At 32.6% G+C, this 24,676-nt stretch overlaps 2 protein-coding genes across 2 annotated transcripts; both read right to left on the bottom strand.

Annotated features, from left to right (window-relative positions):
* Positions 1 to 2,516: 2,516 nt before the first annotated feature.
* On the bottom strand, positions 2,517 to 3,127 carry LOC100797513 (ethylene-responsive transcription factor ERF098). The gene has a single exon (XM_003546352.3). It carries the CDS (start codon positions 3,087 to 3,089, stop codon positions 2,724 to 2,726), a length of 366 nt encoding a protein of 121 aa, XP_003546400.1. The 5' UTR covers positions 3,090 to 3,127; the 3' UTR covers positions 2,517 to 2,723.
* A 7,776-nt stretch (positions 3,128 to 10,903) lies between these two features.
* On the bottom strand, positions 10,904 to 11,302 carry LOC100796977 (ethylene-responsive transcription factor ERF098). Its single transcript, XM_003546351.4, has one exon. It carries the CDS (start codon positions 11,300 to 11,302, stop codon positions 10,904 to 10,906), a length of 399 nt encoding a protein of 132 aa, XP_003546399.1.
* Between the last annotated feature and the right edge of the window lie 13,374 nt (positions 11,303 to 24,676).

Raw genomic sequence — 24,676 nt, 5'->3', positions numbered from 1 at the left:
AGTGTGAATCATCACATCTCTCCTAATATCGGGGTTTAAGCCACTTATAAAACAATCAACAAGAGCATCAGTGCTTAATCCATAGACCTTGTTTGCTAAAGCAGTAAATTGCCGATAATAATCGCTCACAGTCCCAGTTTGGCTAAGCTTAAACAAGGTAGCTCTAGGACAATCATAGATTGAAGGTCCAAAATCCAGTTCTAAGGCACGAGTGAACTCAGCCCAGGAATTAAAAGGATGTGTTTTCTGTATCATTTGAAACCAAGGTACCACATCTTGATCAAGATGAACAGATGTGATAGTCAATCGATCCTTATCAGGGGTTTCATAATAATCGAAAAATTGCTCAGCTCTAAAAATCCATTCCATTACATTTTTGCCATCAAAACGGGGGAAATCGAGCTTGACATTTCTTACCTGAAACGGAGCTTTGTTTGAGTTCGTAACACCATGGGAAGAGGTCTGAGAGGAGTTGCGTAATAACATCGAAAGAGCTTCGTTGATTTTATCCAGTTTCCCATCAGTGGACGATTGCAGATCCTCCATGGTTTGAAATCGAGCATCCGTCACAGCACCAAAACGCTCAAACTGGATCTGAACTTCATCGTACAACTTCTTGATATCGTCGGCGTTTTTCTTCACGTCGGTGGCGAGCTCTTTCATTCTGGTGTTGTCTGCCATGGTGAGATGAAAGCACCAATGAAATGATACCGAGAGTGATATAGAGAGCTAAGGAATTTTGGATTGAAACTAGTATCAACCTCTACAATTGTAGAGGGATTTGCAGTACAAGCTGTGAATACAGGGAAAGTTTTTGGGAGAGAGAAATTAGATTCACAATTCACACGATATTCTCTAAGTACCCTTAGCTCTTCTATTTAACTACTCAAGAAGTAACGAAATCCTTCAATTGGTTGTTGGCCTTGCGTGCTCTGGTGCTTTTGCGCATTCCCTGTAATTCCGGATTATGCATAACAGAATTATCCTCTTGCATTCCATGTGGGCCCTTACACACTTGAATTGATGACTCAGCAACATCTATTTCCTTCTCCTTAATTTGTCTTATTACATATTACTTCTACGTAATATTCTTATAATAAATTTTACAATTTAGTAGAGAAATAAAAAAAAAGAGAAAAAAAAGTATATAATTTGATGAGAATTTAATAAGCATCAACTATCGATCACTGTTTAAAAATTTACATTATCAATCAATAAAAATTATTTTTTATATAACTTTTAGGATAATTATTAAAAAATTAACAAATTTATTATATATATATATATATATATTAATTTATGACTGAATAATAGTATAAAAACCTTTAGAGTATATATGTTATTTATGTGAATGTATATGTTGCTTATAAATAGTATAAAGTGTCATTTATTGTAATTAAGTACAACACTATCATTTTTCTATCATGTCTTGGATCCATTTCTTGGCGGCCAAATGGATCCATATCCATGGGCCTAGATAAAAATTTTAACAAATTAAGGTATAAATATTGTTTTTTTTTTTTTTTTTTTACGTAAGGATTTGGATATATTAATTCGAAACAAAGCTTTGTACATCAGCATAGAGGAGAGCAACCACCTGATGTGGAGTTTCCTCAATCCAGATCCTATCATTTACATCAAAAGCTAGATTAGCTAATGTATCAGCAACTCTATTACTAGACCTTTTAACCAAACTGATCTGGCACCTAGAAAATTGCCTAACTAATTAAGCCTTTACACTCCAGGATGATATCATGAAATAAGACAATGCGGACTTGGAGTTATTCTCCCACGCTTGGACAACATTGTGGAAGAAAAGGTTCAGTGTAGTCTCCATAGCCCACTTCAAAACAATAATTTAATACTGACATTATATTATCAATATATTAACTTAACTTTATTTCATAGAATTTTGAGATATACAATAAAGTAGTCCATTAAAAGGTTACGAATTAGTTTTGTTGACATAATTCATGGCAACGCTATTGACCAAGCTTTCAAAGAGGATGGTATTGAACCTCGACATAATGCAGTTCAACAATACCGTGTAATATAAGAACGTGCATGGCTTCACAACCATGCTGCAATTATCATGCAAATATTTAGTAATTACACACAACTTATCCAAAACTAAACACGAAACTAAAGTTAACATGTTTAAATTTGAGAAATGAGAAACACTACCTTGAGCACATACTGAAATAGCGTGCCACATGATCTGCATATATTAAAAAATCCTAATCAGTAATCACCGTACCCTCACCCACGTAACATTACTCTTGAATTCAATGATCGAATTGTTGAGGTTTCAGGTATCTATCATCCGAATCCTACTTCACTAACCACATTGGAGAAACAACATTTCTAAATACCCAAGCTCTGAGCTATCCTATATTACCGATTTCAGAATGCAATTATATAATGGTTGGGATGCAAAATAGAAAAACTCGTTCACCCATTTTCTTATTAGGAAGGAATTGAACCAAGATGTCATCGGGACTTATCACTTATCAGGGTCCAGCCAAATCATTAAAAAAATATTTTTGGTAAGATTTCGTTGCATTAATTGTAAGACATTTTAAGCATACACAATTTAATTCAATCAATGGGTGGGAAAGATTTTTTGGAAATCAATCTGAACCCTAAATCACAAGTTCAGATAATAATTAATACAAGTGGAGGGAAAAAAAAAAGGATCTCAAAAGAAGGGAATAGTCCACTGCTTAGTCTTCATTTCTTCTCTTCTCTTCTAACTCAAGAAGTTCTTCCAACACCTTGTCATCCAAATACTCTAACTCAATAACTTCCGTATCAAAAGAACTTTCATTTCCCTTAGTAGAAGAATTTGATAATACAAAAGGAAGATGAGAATAGTACTCATCAGGAAAATTAAGGATTGCAAGAGCACCCCTCAAACCAATGGCTGCACGATCATAAGCTCTAGCGGCTTCTTCAGCCGTGTCAAATGTCCCTAACCATTGTCTTCCCGTCGGTTTCGTTGGATCTCTGATCTCTGCTCCGAACTTACCCCATGGCCTTCTTCTCACTCCGCGGTACTTCACTTCTTCCTCTCCCTTCTCTTTCTCCATATTTGCTTAAAATAACTTAATTTTTTTTTTTGCACTCTTTTTTGTGAGGTGTGATCAGTACTTATGCTTATGCCTATGTATGTATATATAGGCAGCTTATAATATGCTAAAATTGTTTTATATTTTTAGGTTTTGTTTTGTTCCTATCGACATGATTCTTAGCTTTCGCGAGGAAGAGTAAAAGTTCGACTCTTCTTTGACTTGGTTTATATTTTGGAAAGAACTGGTGCTAAAATGAATATATATGGACAGGTTCCAATGCACAAATTTTGTCTCCATGATGTTGATAGTTGTCACTTTAACGTCTTAGTTACGTTTAGAGGTCTTTGTCTAGTAGGTAAAGGTGAGGTGGCGACTGGGTAGAAATAAAATAGAGTGATGAGATTTATTTTATTTTTTGGATTATTTAAATTAGAGTAGAACGATAGAACCTTAAAATATTGACATATCGATCCTTGAAGGTTTGAATAGCGGAGACAAGATAAATATATTTTATTCTACGTGAGGAAAGAATTTGAATAATGAGAATAAAGCTAAAAGCAATAAAAACTTAAGAATTTGATATTATAACAGTATTAAATAATTTTGAAATTCAGCGGAGAATGTTCGGACGTGCCTGTGCCCTATAATATATTTCCTCAATTACGTAAGTGCATACATTTCATTTTAGGCTTAATTCTATTTTTGTCCTAAAAGCTTTTTAATGTTAATTAAGAATTTGGCTCCTATTTAAAAACATTGCAAATATTGACCCACGTACAAAAATAGTAACAATTAAGATATTTTGTAGCGAGTTTTCTGTAAAACTGTCACAGTGAACACAATTGTTTTTAAGGGAATAAACTTATTATATTTTATTTAGAATAGGAACATGAAAGCAATTGGAAATATATTCAAAAATATATATACATGCTAGCTTGAAACCTAGATATTCTAACTAGAGAGTTGACAACTTCAATGTTTGTCTTCTTACTAAACTCATCTTAGAGTTTGAAAAATTACTTAAAAGGGAAGTATTTAGCAATATTATATAAATTGAGAGGCAAAATTCAGGGGGGTGGAATTGAGGATAAAATTGGAGGGAAAAAATGTAATCAAGCCTTCATTTTATTCTATACTCTTGTTTTTTTTTTTCGATTTAAAAGATATATGGTCATTTTTTTTTCTTTTATTTATACCATGATAAAAATATCTAAAAACAGAGAATAGTTTGATAATATTTGTGTATAAATACCGACAGCAACAGAATTATAACTTCAAATCTTGTGTAAACCATCTAAACTTCCACTGCTAGGCTAATCCTCTATAATAGTTATCTTATTTTAATGTCCGTATTAACAAGGACTATTTTGTACCATTCATTTATCTAACAGAATAAAATACCATTCATTTCATTTAATGTCAGTATTGATTATTAGATTAACTAGTTAGCTGCAGCCTGCAGTTCAAAAATGTATAGCATTTTTTTATGAGCATGCTGTAGATCATATTTGACTTGGAGTGTCAATGATTTGATTTGACATTATTATTGTTATTATTATTTAAATTGATCCGGTGTAGATGATTTGACCTGAATTGTATTATGATTGAATTAGATTTTTTTTAAAAATAATTTCATATTCTTTTTAAAAATAGAAAATTTTTAAATTAAATGTATATGATTAAGATAAAGAATAAGAAATTTCATTTATCTTGCGTTGCAGTATTTATACTAAAATTAGTTTATCCGTAAAAAAAATTTGTTGATTTTCATTCCATATAAATATGAAATTATTCTCATAAGTAAATAGTAAAATTACTGGCTCATATAAAATTTTATTATAATATAAAGTAAAATATAACTCTAAAACTCATCTCAAATTTCTTTATAAAAAAAAAAACCGATCTCAAATCTTATATGATAGGGTAATTGCTGTTTGATAAGGAACATAGGGCATGAAAAGCATGCACCCCTCGATTTCCGTCAAATTATTGACATTGCTTTCTTTCTTCTTAATTCACAAATAACCAATAAAATAAATGCCATGTGTATTCATGCAAATTCTACCATCCAGATGTAGTTAAAAATTATAAAAGGAATGGCAAAATATAAAAATAATTGTCGGCCCTAATAAGATATGTATATTAAATTTCAAAATAATGATAGTGATCATATATTAACCTAACTGGGAGAATATATTTTGCAGGTTCATATCTCCTTTACCAGCACTCTTATACAACAATAGCCAGAGAGAGAATAGTCATATAAATTCCTTTCTTGCCACAAATTATTATAGATCGTCAGCTTAATGGCAAAGCTTAAAATTAATTAAGTAATAAAGTTTTAAGTTTGAGTTTTATATAAAAAAAAAATTTGTCAAAAAATGACTCCATCCTACTGAACAGAAATTAATCCAAGCCCATTATAACTTTTATACAGAAAAGATATATCTCAAAAGTAAAAATAATTTTCTTACAAGCAAAATATGCATTAGAAAAGGTGCTGATTAATAAACACAAGGAATGTTCATCCGAACATCAGGAAAAGAGCTAATACACTAGAGTTGCTGCATACTATGTAGATATAAACTGAAACCATAAAAATCCTACACGTATCCCGCTAAGCATAATATATATATATATATATATATATATATATATATATATATATATATACCAAGATAAAATAGTAGCTGAGGCAATCCACTGGACTACTACACAAGTTAATAAAAGGATTGATAGAAAAAGTAATTAAAATTAAATTATTGTTTTTTTAAAATCAGCAAAAAACTATATTATTATCATAAGTTTACAAAATGGTACGCACCAGAGGTACCTAAGTTTACAAAATCTGTCCTGCAAAATGCCAAATCCCAGCAATCAGGTTAGACTATATTATTATCGTAAGCTATATAAATATAGCCTAACCCGAGAGGTAAAACATGGCACCATTCTCCCAATTGGAGTGACAGCTCCTGTACTCTGTATACAAACAATTCCCTGCCATTAAAAATCTATTATTTCACCAATTATCCTTAAACCTAATGACCTTCCTAACAGTTTAACAAGCAAGTTTCCACGTATGTAGCTGCACCACTGCACAAATGAGAAATTAAAGCTCGAAGACAATTATGAGCTGAGCCACGACCAAACCAGAAAAATAATATCATGAACCATGGTCTTCCAATCCGCAACATGTTGAGTGTAGATGCATTGATTTCTTTCCTGCTTCCGAATACGAAAAATAACAGCGCTCCACACTACCTTCAAAATATTAATTTCAGCACTTGTTCTCCCAAAATCCGAGTGTACCCAAAAGTGTCCGACAACTGAATTTGAAAAAATTATAGCAAAGTCTTGGGATATCCACTGGTAACAAGCATTCCAAATCTTAGTAGCAACTTCACAAAATAAATTAAAAGATGTGATGAGATGTCTCACGTTGTTGAAGACATAACGGGCACAACAGATCCACCTCCTCCACAATGATGTTTCTTCTTGACAAATTGTCTTTGGTTGGTAACCTATCCCACATCACCCTCCAAATGCGAAAAGCCACTTTAGGAGAGGGATTTTCAACTTCCACACCTCCGCAAGAGTTGAGCTTAACTCATGAGCATCTTCTTCCGCAAAACGTGCTTGATAGGCCGAGTTAGAAGAGTAGGTACTCCATGTACTCTCTAACCACAACCAAGAATCGGAATAATCTTTGTGTACCTGCACATTTGACAAAAGAAGGTTAACTTGAAAAATGAGTTCACTCTCCCACTCAAAGGGTACTCTCCTCCATCTCAATGACCACCTCCACCTATCTTCCACCCAACTTCCCATCATTCCTCTCACAACCTCCTCTTTCTGATCCGACATAAGAAATAATCTTGGGAAGAGACTTTCCAAGCTTTTCCCATTCACCCAAGAATCCTCCCAAAATCTAATTTTATCTCTCACTCCAACCTTCTAAAGGATCCCTTTGTCAAATCAATTATGTCTATTAAGGCCACTACACACTTTGTTCAGATCTCTCCACCACAAACTCTCAAAGAAGATTTTTCCTCCCTAAAAAAATCATGCCAACCTTCACATACATCACACCACTAACCACTTTGACTATGAAAAAGATTCCATCAACACTTCCCCGATAAAACTTCATTAATTTTCTCAATATCTTTCACCCCTAAGCCTCCCAATTTCTTGCTTTTACATATATCTTCTCACTTCACTCAAGCAATCTTTTTGTTGTCATCACTTCCACCACAAAAAATTAAAAACTTCTTTAAATTCCCACAAGTTTACTACACACTTCCATAGGTATTTTAAAGAACGAAAGATAGAACAACGGGAGGCAAAATAGTACCAAATTAATCAAGCACACTCTCCTCTCAAGAGGCATTTTTATATTTCCAAAGAGCTAACCTTTTTTTAAAATTTACGGATGACGGGTTACCACATCTTCACTCTCCTTGGATTTTCCCAATAGGTAATCCCAAGTATGTAAAAGGAAAAGAAAGAACTCTACAATTCAACATACTAGCATACCTTTTCACCATCTTCTACTCATAATTGTTTAAGGAACTTTATTTAATTTAATGACCATTTTGTAGGTAATTATCTTAATATTTTAATACATTTAAGCTTGTTTGACCTTGTTTATAATTAAGTTTTTAATAAATTAGAATAACTTTAAAATAATTTAAACGTTTAATTTTTCATCTGATTTTGGTATAGAGATAAACGAAGAAAAAAGATAGTCCATATTATGACCCAATTCGAGACCCTTTTAAAGAAAATTTTCAAAGTTAAAGGGATCATAATTGAAGCTTTGAAGGTGCTCAGTGTGACATGTCATACTGAGTGAATTGTTTTTACTGCATATTTGGGCTCAGCATGACATGTCAAGTTTAGTACACAGTTACTTTCAGCAATTCTATTTGCATGCAGGTTTAGCACGCAGGTCATTGTGCAAAAATGATAGTGCAACATGTTTGGCCTTATTCAAGATCAAATGATGCGAATTGAAGACAAATTTGATTAAAGGAGTTGTCTAGGGTTGACGGTAAACATGGTGATTTGTTAGTTTTAACTTTTGATCAAACAAGGTCATTGAGTTCAATGCCAAGTCTTGAACCCTACCTCTGAATGGTGATGCATTGTATCTGTTTGATACATATAGCTAATTATATAGCAAGTTAACACACAAATTTTATTGCAAAATTCAACTGTCGAGATTCAGCAGAATGGTTGTCAACTAAAGTAACACTTGAATAATTTTTATGTTAGTTAAATGAGATGAAGGTTAGTCTGATTGAATATAGAATTGACGACTTATTAATATTAGTCAAATAAAAAGGTTAACATATCATAAATAAGGTTAATATGGTTTGCTTATAATGTTAGTCGAATTGGCAGAATTCGACTAATTTTAAGGTTAATTGAATGAATAGAAGATTAATTTGACTACATTTGACATTAGTTAAGTGATAGATTTAGCTAACTTTAGTGTTAGTTGAATATGGATAAGGTTATTTCGGATACTTACAATGTTAAAAAAAATATTAGTTGAATGATAGATTTTTGCTAACTTAAAGCATAAAAAATTAGTTGAATTAAGTCATATTTAATTTGATAAAGATAAGATGATATTTTTCACGATTTTTTGATATTCAAATGACTTATAGAAGTTAAAAACTAATCAATGGTAGTGCTTCCTAAAAAATAGGAACCAATTGTTGTCTTCTTCAACATTTGAAATAACTTATCATTTGACTTATGGGAAGAGGAGAACGTGCTTAGATTTTAAGAACAATTACTAGAAGATAAATCTACCTCGGAATCAGTTAGCCAAAATGTTAGTCAAAATTAATTTTTGATTTTTGAAATCAATTGTTGTTTGTCATATTTAATTGCCAAAATTAGTCGAATCAATATAAAACTAACCAAATGATCCCTCAAATCTTTTTGTATAACTCTCAAATCACATTCTAAGAAGTTATCAAGTAAGAAAACGTGGTCCAATAGGAAATGTGAGCTTGTATCCTATAAATAGATCTTGTACTTCAAATTTTACACACAATCAATCCAAAGCACAAGTCCATTTTACATTTCACTTATTTTATCACTTTTCTTTAGAGTTTTTGGCATTTATTGCTTTTACTTGGAAGTTTTCCTTTACAACATTTTATTTATTGTTTTCCTTTACCATTTTCCTATATAGCCTTTCAATCGTTATCTTTCATGCAAAATCATATTGTCTCCCTTTCTTTTCCGTTCACCTATACCAAGTACTTTCCAAAGTAGCTTGGGAACTCATATCCAAAGAACAAATTTCTCTTCTTGACACAAATGGTTTGATCATTATTTGAGATCGTGTTGAAACAAAGTTGATCGAAACATATTTTGGTTAACTTTAAATTTTACGCCACAATAATAGTATTATCTTAAAAAATGGGGATCCTAACATTGAATATGTATTTTATTTGATTAAATTTAAGATTATGGACATAGTTGTCTAACAGGATGAAAGTTTTTTTTCTGCTTTTTTTTTTCTTGATGAGTGATCAATGAATACCATGAAATGCCTAAAGGGATTGTAGGTATTTAAGTGTGTAAAAGGACCGTATATGTAATAATATGATATGTTTGGAGTACTGTCGGGATAAAATATGTAATTAATATATAGGTTCGGTTGGTATGGTTAATTATAGGGTTCCTTAACAGCTTATGTACTTTTCATGTAAGGGATGGCATACTCCTTGTAATTCCTATGTAGTATATTTAAAATTTGGCTTACCAAAAGAAAATACTCTTATTCAAATTAATCCGTTTTGATAAAACAAAATTATCCAATAGTAGAAATTTAAAACGGAAAAAATTCTAACATAATATCTATTATAGAAAAATAGGAATAAATGAATAACTAGGAGAAAATTAGGAGAAGCAATGTAATGAAGCCACCAACCTTAAGATTGCCAACTGTTTCTCTGGTTACAACATCTCGTTATTTTCCATCATCTGAAAAAAAAAATCTCCAATTTGAAGATATCGTTTAAAAGCAAATAAGTTCAGTATGTAGTGTCTGGGAAAGCACAATTAAATCATCAATTTTTATCACTCAACTCAAAACATTTTAATGCTATATATGCACATTATTATCAGCAGTTAATTTAACTCTATTTTATAGAATTATGAGATATGTAATAGAGGCAGTCAGATAAAAGGTTACGTACCAAGAGCATTGATAGACAAAATTCATGGCAATGCTATTGAGAAGCTTTTCAAAAGGGATAGTTGAACCTCAGCATCATGCAGTTCAACAATATAGCATGCAAGAACACACAGTGTTTCACCACCAAGTAGAAATTATCATGCAAATATTTAGTAGTATAAAACTTATCCCAAACCAAACACGAAACTGAAGTAAACATAAATAAAATTGAGAAACGAGTAGCAACCTGAATTGTGAGATTTCAACCTCTGAATTATCTACAACTAATTTCAGACTGATCTTGTAATCCAATTTTTCTATTTTAATATATTTTTCCTTTTTCCTTTTAAAAAAATTAGAATGCAATTATAGTGGTTAATTGAGATGCAAAATAGAAAAATCGGTCACCCATTTTCTCAGGAAAGCACCGATATAAGGAAAATATTTATTAGGTAGCTACTATATATTGTAAGATTTTGTTGCATGACGGTTTTAAAACCATACAAAATATTAATTTAATCAATGTCAAAGACACTAAAAATAGGGGGGATGGGGGAAGAAGATTTTTGAAAATAAATTTGAACCCTAAAACACAAATTAAGATTTTAATACAAAGGGAGAAAAAAATGAGCTCTTAGTCCTCGTTCCTTCTTTTCACTTCGGACTCAAGAAGGTCTTCCAACACCTTGTTATCCAAACACTCAAACTCAATAACCTCCTTCTGTTGTGCAGCATAGGAACTTCCATTACTTGAAATAGAAGGGTTTGATGATACAAAAGGGAGATGAGCATAGTACTCATCAGGAAAATTAAGGATTGCAAGAGCACCCCTCAATTCAATGGCTGCACGATCATAAGCTCTAGCTGCTTCTTCCGCCGTGTCAAATGTCCCTAACCATTGTCTTCCTGTAGATTTTGTTGGGTCTCTGATCTCTGCTCCGAACTTACCCCATGGCCTCCTTCTCACGCCACGGTACTTCACTTCTTCCCCTCCTTTCTCTTTGTCTTGCTCCCCCTTATGTGCCTCCTCCATATGTTACCTTCTCTTTCCACAAAATAAAATTTGTCTCTTTTAACTCCTTTCTTTACACTCTTTCCCGTGAGGTTGTGTGTATGTATATAGGTAGGGTATATATGCCAAAACTGTGTTGCGTTCTAGGTTTAAGTTTTTTTGTTTGTTTGTGACTATTGACTTTATTCTTAGCTTTCAGAGAAGTGTAAAAGTTCGATTGTTCGACTCCACCTATGTTAAGAATGAACTAGAACTAGAAGAAGAAAAAATAATAATATACGTGGACGGGGTCCAATATAATGCACAAATTTTGCCATGTGATGTGCATATAGCTCGTCACGTTAACGTCCAACATTCAGAGGTTTTTTTTTTCTTAGGTGCATGGGGCGGCGACTAGGTTGAAATAAAATAGAGTGAGATTATTAGGGTCGTTTTAGGGTAAAAGTGAACAGAATCTTGTGAGTTTTGAATGGTGGAGAAAATACAGTATTTCTTGCTTTACGTAAGAAAAAATCTTGATGAATGGTGAAAAATTAGTTTATGCATCACTTGATTTTTTTAGGGTTTTTCCTAATGATCGATTTCTTTTCTCACTTCGTCCAATTTAGTTCTCTTTTAATGGGGAAAAGTTGTCTCATGTTTGTCATCTTTTTTGGCATGCTGTGGTATGTTCAGCTTGTATTATGTATGTATATGTGTAACCAAATTGTGTTTCAGGATGTGCCTTTTGAGTTTGATGGTGTGTTGAAATTGATAAAGTCAAATCATGACATGATTTAAGACTGAGACAAGTAAATTAAAGCTCAGCGTCCTTTTTCTTTGTGGTGTTTTGATCCTATTACTTGTCTATATTTATCCTTTTCATATAACCTTATATGGACTTTATAGACAAGTTAGAATACCCCTAGAACTCTATCTTGTAATACTAAAAAATTTACTTATAAAATGTAGTATAATAGTATTAAGATTATGCTCGATCCAAGTTTTTTTGTTTAAAAAAGCTAATATTTTATAAGTAAAATCTTAGTTAGAAACTGTAAACTATATTGCAAATATACAGCAAACCTACAAGACAAAAACAAAGAGAGTAATAAAGACGTGTTACAAGATTGATACACCAATAAGAAAAAGAACATTAAGCCTAGCCAACTTTGCTTTAAACTATATATGATTTGTCCTTCATCAAGTCCAAAATACTATTGAAATAAGAAAAGGACTCCTTGAAACCTAATATTGTTTCACAAAATCTAAATACCATGCGAGAAGAAACAACGGATACTATGAAACTTTTTTCCTTCTTAACAAGGAGCTAAAGCGATATAAGAATTTTAAAAGTTATAAAAGACTAACTATTTTGCTGTTTTAATTTCTTTTAGGCTTTGTTTGATAGAAATGAGAGAAATATGGTGTAGAGAAATAAAAATATGAGTGAAAAATGGTCAGATATAAAATAAAAATTAAATATATGTTGAAGAAAAATAGAGAATAGAAAGGAGAAAAATAAATAATAAGTGAAAATATATGAAAAATAATACAATGAGTCTCATCATTTTTATTTTATTTTTCTTCTTCCAAACAAACCAGATTATTTTCATCCGTCCTTCTTCCCTCCTAATTTCAAACCTTCCAAACAAGGGATTAGTTCAAATTAAATAATTCTGGAAAAAAACAAAAGTGGGTAGAGAGCTAGAGGAAAAAATGAGGAGAGTAAGAGATAGAGCATGAGAGAGATAAAGAGAGGAAACAAGGTAGCTAGTGTTGTTCTTATATATATATATATATATATATATATATAAAGTTACTTTTAATTTTATAAAAATTAAGTTATTTTATTTTATTTTTTTCAAAACATGTGTTAATATAACTTGTTTTTAAAAGAAAAGAAACGTGAAAAAAAGGCTAGACACTATCTAACAAAATTAAAATTGAGAGGAAAAATGTGTTCCCATAACCTAAGTAAATCCATACATTTGATCTTATTTTGTAGAGTTTAACTTTTATATAGTGTAAAAAAATTACACTGATAATCAATTAGAAGTCATCTGCTATAATTTGTAAAATTATTATTATAAAAATTAACAAAATTATATTAAACGCGTGTGGTTTATAATTAAGTAATAATATTAAAAAAAAATTATCAATGCATATGCATATACTATTTACTCTAATTTATACTCATTTCTTTTGTGTTTTTCTATATTTTTTAGGGTCTTATTTCTTTTTATTTTAACATATATATATATATATATATATATATATATATATATATTAATAATTTTTTTAAGTATACTATAGTATAAATATCCAAACAGTAGAACAGAAACTTTGTCTAATACGTTTTATCTTAGCTTATTTTGTTTTGTTATCATTTTATTTCAACTTAATCTCCACATATATATTAACAACCATGTCATTGATCGAAACTAAATTTATATCTTTTAAATTTAAATTTTATAAATAAATAAAAATTTAATTGAAAGAAGAAATCTTAGTAAAAATGATTCGACCTAAATTGTATTAAAAAGGAGTAAATTATAACAATAATTTCTAAAAAAATTCATCTTCCCTACAGGCATGTAAGTGTAAGGTTTGAGAAGATGTGAATGTAATGTTTTCATACTAAGGGATATTAGCTTAATGTTTTTAAACTTAAAGGAGAGTAGTGTAGGAAAATAAAAATAAAAAAGTGAAATACGTGTAATTAAACGAAATCTTAGGAGATATTATTATAATTTACTCTATTAAAAATATATAGCTGAGAATTAACTAGCTAGATTTGTAAATAGAAATTAGTCATTTTGACAAAGTAAATATTTACATTAGTAACATAATAAAAAAAACTTATGAATAAAGTTCTTAGTTTCTGAAAAATCTTAGATTGGAAATTTTAAGGGGTATTTGGTTTGACTGTTTTCTGTTTTCATTTTTACTGAAAATAAAAAATGGTGATGAAAATACGTTTGGTTGGATTTTTGAAAATATTTTTAGTGAAAATATTTTTTCAAACGATCCAAAAGCTAAGATCTCGTTTCCAGTATTTTCAGTTGAAACCAGAAACCGTATTTTGGGTAGAATGAAAACGCGGTGGCAGAAAATATAATTTTAAACAAATCTAAAAATACATTTCTTTTTTAAAACACATTTTCAGTATTTTTATTTCTTAAAAGCAGAAAACAAGAATTCAAATCAAACATATTTTCCGAATTCTAATCTTTTGAGAATAAAAATAATTTTCAAAAAATGAAAATAGAAAACTAAAACATGAAAATGCAAACGAAATACACCTTTAGTTTTTAATTTTTTATCTCTTCTACAAAATAACATGTCTGTGAATAGAGTTTTTTAAGAATGATTTTTTGCTAGTTTCTCATAAAAAAATCATAAAAAATGTGAGAATCAAACTTTTTTAAGTTGAGAATTTATTTTAATATAGTAAAATATTATCATATTATTATTATTATTAGATTAATTAATGTAATAAATAATTAAAATCACTAATAAAATATCATGAATTCTTTGATATTAAGAAAATTTATATAAATATTTCAAAAAATATTTATGATCAACCAAATAGATATAATTTATTTTCAGGAATCATAATTTTCATATAAGAAAAAAAAATTCTCCCATATCAAACGTCCATGATAAAATGTCTATATTAATTATTAGATTAATTAGTTAGCTGGAGTAGTTCAGTAACCCGCAACTTAATTCAAATTAATTTCCTGTAGATCATTGGACTTCAGTGTTAATGATATGATTTGACGTCAACATAATTTAAATGGATCCGGTCCATGTGACTTGGTATGAGTTGTATTATTATCAATTGTTCTTTCCGAAAATAATTTCATAACTTTTTCAATAAACTATTACACATTTGGTTTATTTGATTAAGATTACAAAATTTCATTGCCAAAATATTCATATTAAAATTAGTTAATTTTTATGCTATAAAGTAAGGGATTTATTTTTATACATTCTTACCATAAAAACTTTTATACTGTCAATTAATTAAAATATAAGTATGATTTTTAAATTAATTATTATGAAAATTAACAGTCTTAATATTTATGATAATCTATCATTTCATATAATAATGTAAAAAAATTTATATTATTAATGTCTTCTAATTAAATTCATAACTAAAAATTCAATATTCTTAAACATGCTAATAATCAAGGTTTGCTTCTAATATCTAATTTGTTTTTCCAAACTTTACACGTAATGTGAAGTACTAGACCAAGCACTCAACGTCAAAAATATGTTACGAACCTCAAAATATATGATTTTGGTTTTTCTATTTTAGGTGAAATTGTAATTTTGATTTCTACAATAAAAACTATAAAAGAATATAATATTTTTCTAAGAAAAGAAATTAATTATTTCATTATCTTTACAATGATATAATAAAAAAATTGTTTATTTATTAAAAAAATGAAAATAATTAAATAATACTTAAATATTATTATTTCTATAATCAAACTGTTAAAAAATGTCATAATTTCAAAATATCATATATAATATTAACAAAATAAAGATTTCCCCTCCTAAAAATGTATGTACATCTGTCCTGGACAGGACTCATCTCTAACTGATGAATTATCCATAAAATAATGTAGATTCATGTAAACTTCTTTAGTACACTAACTCTTAGAAAATGATAAGTAAAGTCATATGATCATGACGTTTCATATATATTTATAAATGAGAAAATGGTGTATGTATTAATAATGTAAAAAGTTTTGTATATTATCATACAATCTTAAATTAAATTATCATGCATAAGCTTATTAATATTTATAATAATTATTTTTAAAGTACATCAACCATACTAGTAATTGTTTATCGATTGATGATAAAAAATTGTTTATACTAACAATACAACGAGTTTAAATCCTTTCTAAATTTGAGAGTTTGTTTCCTCGATGAATTACAAAGTAATATTAATTTGTTAGTGAAAAGTTACCTTACATAAATATTAATGTCTTTTATTAGCCTATATATGGTATTTCTTTTTAGTAATCCGAGAGCTATATATACACGAAAAAAATTTCTGTAAAAGTTACAATTACCAAAAGTTTTTCTTTATTTTAGTTGACATATTTTTGTTAATACTAACTAAAATGTTACCTTACTTTTAGTTTTTTCGTTTTAAATTTTTATTATTTTCACAAATTTTTCATAAAATCTGAAAATCAAAATTAATTAAAATATTTATAATTATATTTAAAAAAATTAACTAAAAAACAAAAAGTAATATATATATATATATATATATATATATATATATATACACACACGTTTGCTCCCTATAAAAGAATATGGATATTTTTTCCCACCGAACACAAAAATTAACTGGTGCGATTGTACTGGTTGAATAATTAATTTTGAATTTTAATCTTGTATATAAAATAACATTAAATATATTTGAAAGAAGAGCTTTAATACCTACAGTAATTCTATTAACTTAATCAAACTGAAATGCCTTCCATAAAATATGTATTTATATATTCGACTAATAACATTTTTAATAGAGAATTTTATTTTGAGATTTTAGTTAGTGTTTTTTGGACCTCACATTTTCATATTACTTTTAAGATGTTCTTTATTTTTAGTATATCTTATTTTGAGATCTTAAATATTTTTTTAGATTTTATAAAAATTGAATGTAAATCAATTTTTGAAGAGAGTAAAAAAAAAAATTTTAAATGGATGAAAATCTCGCAAGTAGATCTTAGTCTAAAGATCTGATCTTATTAAGATCTACTGTTGTAGCATGATGTTGGATTTTTACAAGAATTGTCAAGATCTATATCTATTTTTTTTAAAATAATTTTTTATTCTTTTCACACAATTATATTACATCCAATTCTTGTAAGACTTAAAAAAATGATTTAAAATCTTAAAATGAAATTTATTATTGAAATAAAAAATAAAAGAAATCTTATGAGTAATATAACATAGTTAAAAAAAATAATTAAAATTTTAAAATAAGATTTCCTATTAGAGATGACAAAAAGAAAACAAGATCGTACAAAATCTTGGCATAGTAAGTTACCACAATCAGTAGGTGGGGAACAAATGCAATTTAAGACTCCTACACAGAGGTTGGTTGGAATGCAATGCATTACATCTAGAACTTTCAATTTAGGCGGCTACTCACTTGTTTTGTAAAAGAAGGGAACAAACACTAGACTATTGTCTTTAATTTTTATAAAAGATACTTTTTCATTTCTTAAAAAATATATACGAAAGATTTGTTCGGTTTAAAAAAATATTTTGTTTTTTATCTTTTGTTTTTAAATATTTATTTAAATATATAATTTAATCTTTGTACATATTATAGATTTTCAATTTAATCTTTATACATAAAATTAAACTTATTAAATTAATCTACACATATAAACATTCCAGTTTAATCCTCATCATCATACATTCATCCCGTTAACTCCCTTACACAATTTTAGTTTCATATCTATATGTCTAGCACATTTTTTATTTGATATCTATACATATAGTTCATTCTTAATTTGGCCTAGGAACTAAATTTAGAATGAACTACATGATTAAGAACCAAATTACAATTTGTTACGAGAATAGGTTACACGAGCCATTGATGCTGAATAACCTTGCCTGATGTGAATGGTGGTTGTATATGGGATGGCATTGGGTATCACCTTGTGGCGAATTGTGTCTCATTCTTTGAATTAATATATATAGACCTTTTTGCTGACAAAAAAAATATCCAAGTTAAAAATGAGTTACACATATAAGGATTAATATTAGATTAAGAATGTGTAAAGGGATTAATGATAATAGGAATCAAACTGATAAGTTATGCACACCTAACAGGAATCATTGAAACTAAACTACATGTTTAATCTGAATATTTATATAAGAAAAAGGTAAAATGAACTTTTATTAAATTCGTTATTTTATACGAATTTATAAATTAATGTAGTAGAAAATAGTGAACATAATAAGATATTTTTATAATTAAAGTAAGAAAATAGTTTTAATTTCTCGTAAAAAGAGTTAGTATTAATTTTGGTTTCAAAAATAGTGACTGGCGGCCACTAATATGCTAGGATTGTGAGTTTTGTGACAAGAAACCCCTAGGAAATAATTATTATCCTTCTTACTATTTATTAAATAGAAGTAGCTACTGTTTGTGTTACGAGCAGAGGGAACAAGAAGGGGATGTAAGTTTGGTTTTGAGGACCAAGACCTCCTCACAACGAAAGCTTATGAAATTTCTCTCTACTTTATTCATTATTGTACAACGCCTTTATACACAATTTTGCACTGCATCAACGAAACTCTAACGGTATTAACCGAATAGCTAACAACTAACTATAATAGCAGAGTTAATGATGAACGATCATGGGTGGTCATACGAAGTCCCTCAGGTAGCTTGGTCGAGCGTTGCTTCTCCTAGGTCTTCCTTGGCTCGAGACTGCTTCTTCACATGTTACGTTGCATGACTCTGCATGGGCTGCATGACCTGTATGATTATGGTCCAAGTTGCTGGTACTGATAACGAGGTTGTTGCTAACATCTCCGCCGCCTGGGAAGACCACCTTGTCATCAAGGTGGACACAATGTTGAACATCGTCCCACTTTTCCCAGGTCGAGTCTTTTGGGGCAAGGCCCTCCCATTGAACCAAGACCATTCTGGTTGGTGGTGACGTCGAAGGATCTTCGCGAGATGATAAAATGGTTAAGGGCTCAAGAATGGGGTGATGATTAATGGCGTCAAGTGGGAGTAGGGATGTTAGAAGGTCAAGGGGGCCATGATGAGCTCGTAGTAGGGAGTAATGGAACACAGGATGCAGCTTGGAGTCGAGTAGGAGTTGAAGATGATAAGCTACACTACCAATGCGTTCAAGTACCCGAAAAGGGCCAAAGTAACGTTTGGCAAGTTTGGGATGGTGGTGGCCGCGGTAGGAAGATTGTCGATAAGGGCGAAGCTTCACATAAACCAACTGCCCCATGTCGTAATGAACATCTCGGTGATGCCTGTCAGTATATTGCTTCATTGTTGTCTGAGCCTTGAGCAACTGGCTTCGGAGCTTGGCATGAATCTTATCACGAGTGTGTAGCATAGTGTCAACATCTTTGTTCTCGATGGCGCCGGGAATGTATGAGGGTACTGCAGGTGGTGGTTTCCCATAGATGACCTCGTAAGGAGTGAAGCTCGTGCTCGAGTGCACTGATGTGTTATACGACCATTCTGCCAAAGCAAGAAAGTTAAACCGGGTCGAGGGTTGGTCGTGGACGAAGGATCGCAAGTACTATTCGATGGAGCGATTCATGACCTCAGTTTGGTCGTCCGACTGGGGGTGGTAGGCCGTGCTCATCCATAGTGAGGTGTCATTCAGGCGAAACAACTCGCGCCAGAAGGAGCTAATGAAGATAGGGTCGTAGTCGGAGATGATGCTTCGCGGGAACCCATGATGCTTGCACACAATATTGAGGAACAATGCCGCGACTTTGTACGCAGTGAAGCGCGCCAGTAGGGCACCAAGGTGCACCCCTTTTGAAAAGCAGTCGACGACAACTAGGAGGACTGTGTAGCCGTGCGAGCAGGGGTAGCGATGGAGAATCTTCTTCATCCCTAGGTGACCGCCAATAGGGGTAGCATGGAACTTCATGAGAAGCGCCGAAATAAGAGGGTTGCTGGGATTGACCCAGATCGCGTTCTTGTAGAAGAGGAGGTCCCTTGACATGTGGTAGTCAGGGCAAGATGAAGGCTCTTCACGAACGCGTTTGGACTAGGCCTGGAAAACATCACTCTCTTGTAGTGTGCGCCTTAATTGATCCATAAAGAGGAAGTTGGGGGTGGACAGTAACAGGCACTAACCCTCAGGTACCGGAATGCGAGACAATGAGTTGGCGACGACATTCGAGAGGCCGGCCTTGTACTAGATATCATAGTCGAAGCCCAATAGTTTGGCCAAGTGGTATTGTTTCTCAGGTGTTTGTATCACCTGAGTCATCAACTCCCAAAGACTACGATGATTGGTCAAGATGGTGAACCGGTGACCCAGGAGGTATTAGCGCCACTTAGGAATGGCAGTTGTGATAGCGTATAGCTCCCGGACATACTCGGAGGCCTGGTGGACACGTGGACAGAATGCCTTGCTGAAAAAGGTTATAGGGTGGCCTTGCTGGAGTAGGACGGCTCCCATGGTGATGCCAAATGTGTCAGTTTCCAAGGTGAAAGGCAAATCAAATTTCGGAAGGGCCAGCACCGGTGCCGAAGTCATGGCGGTCTTAAGTTGTTCGAAGGCTGCTTGTGACTCTAGCGACCAACCAAAAGTTTCTTTGCACAGTAAGGAGGTGAGGGGGATGGCGATGGCGGCGTATCCCTGCACAAACTTCCGATAGAACCCTGTGAGGCCCAGAAAAGTGTGGAGTTCCTTGGCGTTTCAGGTAATGGGCCAGTCAATGATTGCTTGGATTTTGGAAAGGTCCGATTGAACGTCGCGGCCCGAGATCACATGGCCCAAGTAATCAAGCTGTCGTTGTTCGAAAGAACACTTGGAGTACTTGAGGTGGTAACGGTGCTGGATCAGGGCCTGCAAAATTAATATTAAATGATGCATGTGATCAGTAAGGGTGGCGTTATAAACCAAAATGTCATCGAAGAACACCATGGCGAACTGGCTAAGGAATGGGCGGAGCATAGTGGTCATAGCTGCCTGAAACGTTGAAGAGGCATTACAAAGTCCGAAGGGCATGGCCCGATACTTATAGTGGCCTTCGTGGGTTCGAAACACAGTCTTAGCGACGTCTTCATCAGCCATGAGGATCTGGTGGAACCCTTGGTGCAGGTCAAGCTTTGAAAACCAGGAGGCACGGCCAAGCTCGTTGAGAAGCTTGTCTATCGCCGAGAGGGGGAACCGGTCCTTCATGGTGATGGAGTTTAGTGTGCGATAATCGACGCACATCCGTCACATGCCATCTTTCTTTTTCACAAGCAGGACTGGGGACGAGAAGGGGCTACGACTGGCCTGAATCAAGCCAGATTTTAGCAACTCAGATACCTGCCATTCGATCTCAGATTTTTGGAAATAAGGATAACGGTAAGGTCTGACGTTAACGGGCTGGGAAAAGGGGATAAGGTTGATATGATGGACATTCTGGCGTGGTGGTGGGAGGGAGGTGGGTGGTGTAAAGATCGCGGAGAAAAGGAAGAGGAGGTCGTTAATGGCGAGAATGGGGTGGTCAAGCAATGGTGTGATATCAAGGGGGTGTGGATAGCAGAGATAAGTGGAAAGGGGAAGAAGTGGAATGGGTGTGTATCATACGCCATAGTTGGTGGGCCGAAGCTTGGGAAGGGGAGGTGTGAACATCAGCGCAAAGACAAACAGGGAGGCCCAAATGGGTGAAGTTCATAGTAAAGACGGTGTAATCAATAAGTATCGAGCGCAATGTTCGTAGCCATTCCACGCCTAAAACGACATCAACACCGTGAATTGGCAGAAGGCGGAGGTCAACCGTGAAGGGGTGGCCTTGGAGCTGGACTTCAACCGTCGGGCACCAAGATAGGCATTCAAGGAGTGAGCCATTACCCACCATAATGCGGAGTGGTTCAGTCTTTACCGCTTGGAGGTTAAGCAATTTAGCCACTTGCGGTTGAATAAAGTTGTGTGTGCTACCATTGTTGACCAAGACTGTGAGGCGTGCGTGACATATTGTACCAAGGACCCGAAAGGTGTCCGTTGCGGGGAGACCAGCCAAGGCATGAATGCTGATGTGGGGACTGGTTGGTGGTGTCGCCAGTTCAAGTGAGGGGTCAGGATCTGATTCGAGGGTAGGGGAGGAGGGGGCAAGAAAGGTGTTAGGTGATTCAAAGGGGTCTGTAATGAGGAGGAGGACGTGGCCCTTACACCAATGAGAGGCGCTCCACTTCTCATCGCAGTTATAGCAGAACCCTTTATTGCAGCAGAATGTCGTCTCCTCGAGAGTGCGTTGAATAAAGGGTGGCTTGGGTTTGCTAGGGTTGGGGTTGGGGAAAGGATGGGAAGGTGGGGGTGGTGGAAGATGGGGTGGGATGACGGTGATCATTGATCTTATCCTCCTGTAGGCGCGCGAGGACGGTGGCTTGCAGCAGGGACAATGGTTGGAGGGCTTGTACCTCACAACGGATTTCCAGGGCAAGGCCAGAAATAAAACAACTTAAAAGGAATGGGGTAGGTAGGCCCACAATCCGATTGGCCAACCGCTCGAACTCAGTGAGGTAGTTGATGACGGAGCCACACTGTGAAAGCTTGAACAAAGCGCCCCAGGGATCGACGTAAAACAACAGCGCAAAGTGGGCTCAATCGCCTGTAACATCGCCTGCCAGGAGGTGATGAAGCCGTTCCGGTGCATCCATTAGAACCAGCTAAGGGTTGGGCCATCGAGATAAAAGGAAGCGGCAGTGATACGGTCTTCGTCGGGGGTTCCTTGGTAGTCAAAAAATTGGGTGATCTTGAAGATCCAACCCAAGGGATCGTGCCCATTGAAGTGAGGGACGTCCAGCTCAACGGGGTGACGACGTTGTGGGTTGAGTGGCTAGTTGGGTCAGGCGATTGCACGGGACGTCAACCTTGCTTGCCAACTCAGAATGCTTCTCGGACAGGGAAGAAATGGCTTCTTCTAATCGGTAAGTGGTGGTGCGTCAAGTGGTATGGTCTGCCATTAGAGACTGCCGGCAGATCGGACCAATGTTACGAGCAAAGGGAACAGGAAGGGGATGCGGGTTCGGTTTCGAGGACCAAGACCTCCTCACAACGAAAGCTTATGAAATTTCTCTCTACTTTATTCATTATTGCACAGCACCTTTATACACAATTTTGCAACTACATCAACACAACTCTAATGGTATTAACTGAATAGCTAACAACTAACTATAATAGCATAGTTAATGATGAACGATCATGGGTGATCATACGAAGTCCCTCAGGTAGCTTGGTCGAGCGCTACTTCTCCTAGGTCTTCCTTGGCTCGAGACTACTTCTTCATGTGTTACGTCGCGTGACTCTGCATGGGATGCATGGCCTGCATGACTATGGTCCAAGTTGCTGGTACTGGTAACGAGGTTGTTGCTAACAATTTGTTTTTTTTTTCTAAATACTAAATTTATAATGTTTCTTGTATTAATTATTTTATATTAAATATTTTAAATTAATTATACTGACAAATAGTTAAAAGAGAAAAAAATATTAATGACAAGAATGAATATAAAAAATATATAAATTTAGATTAAATTTATTGTTATCAATAAAATGAATCATTTTCTTAATTCTAATAATTTAAATAATCGAATATTATGTCTTTGAAAAAAAATAACTAAGTCTTATAAATAAGAATAAAGAAATATTATTATTTTTTATTAATGAATGAACGAGAAATTATTATATAGGCATGAAACGTAATTAAAGAATTATCTTAAGGGTAAATAGTTATTTTTGTGAGAATAAAATATTGATAAATTCCTTCTTTAAAAATGAAAATTTAAATTTTAGAGTTTAAGGTTGAAGATTTAGAATTATAATTTAAGAACAACCATTAATTTATTCAATGCAATTTTTTTGTAAAAAATGTTTGATCATTTTAGAATCATTAGAATTTTATTATAATCCTACATCACCCGTTAATTTTATGAAAAATTATACATGATGCAAGAACCAAATTTATGTCTATTGATTTTATAATTAAAATAATATTATATTTTTCATGAACGGTCTTAATATACTTTTAAATTTATCTCATGAAAAATAATAATTTTATAAATATGTGACTAAATTTAAAACATGTCACAATATTTTATGTTAATTAATAATTAAAAATAAAAATTTAAAGAAATAAAATATTATGTAGGTATAAAAAGTATACTTATTTAATTTACTTAGTAAAGTATATTATACAGACAGTAGTAATTTAAAAATAAGCACTCTATCAATATTTAGTTAAATTTAAAATAATATTTTTTGGAAGGCAAAATATATTTTATTCATATCACTTAATTTTGTACAAGTGTTTAACCAAGCAAAATTAAAAATAATAATTAAAAATATCAATCAACTAATTAATATTAAAACCCATAAATAATTATATATATTTTTATTATAGTTCATAATGTGGCTTTGTTTTTATTTATTATTAAATAATACATTTACAGATTTTATTATGCTACATTTTAAATTGGTGCAAATAAAATATATACAAAAAATTCATATATAATTATAGCTTTATTGAGGTAAACAAGAGAGTCACGAAAGTATAAAAAAAAGTGTGAATGTACCAAATTAAGAAAATTACGGAACAAATTGAACATTTAACAAAACAAATATTTAGTTTGATTGGTGTTAATTTTAGCAGCTTAATCACATATTAAATGAAAAT

Source organism: Glycine max, chromosome 15 (assembly GCF_000004515.6).
Source record: "Glycine max cultivar Williams 82 chromosome 15, Glycine_max_v4.0, whole genome shotgun sequence".
In the NCBI taxonomy this organism is placed as follows: Eukaryota; Viridiplantae; Streptophyta; class Magnoliopsida; order Fabales; family Fabaceae; genus Glycine; species Glycine max.
This window is presented reverse-complemented; position numbering and strand designations above follow the sequence as displayed.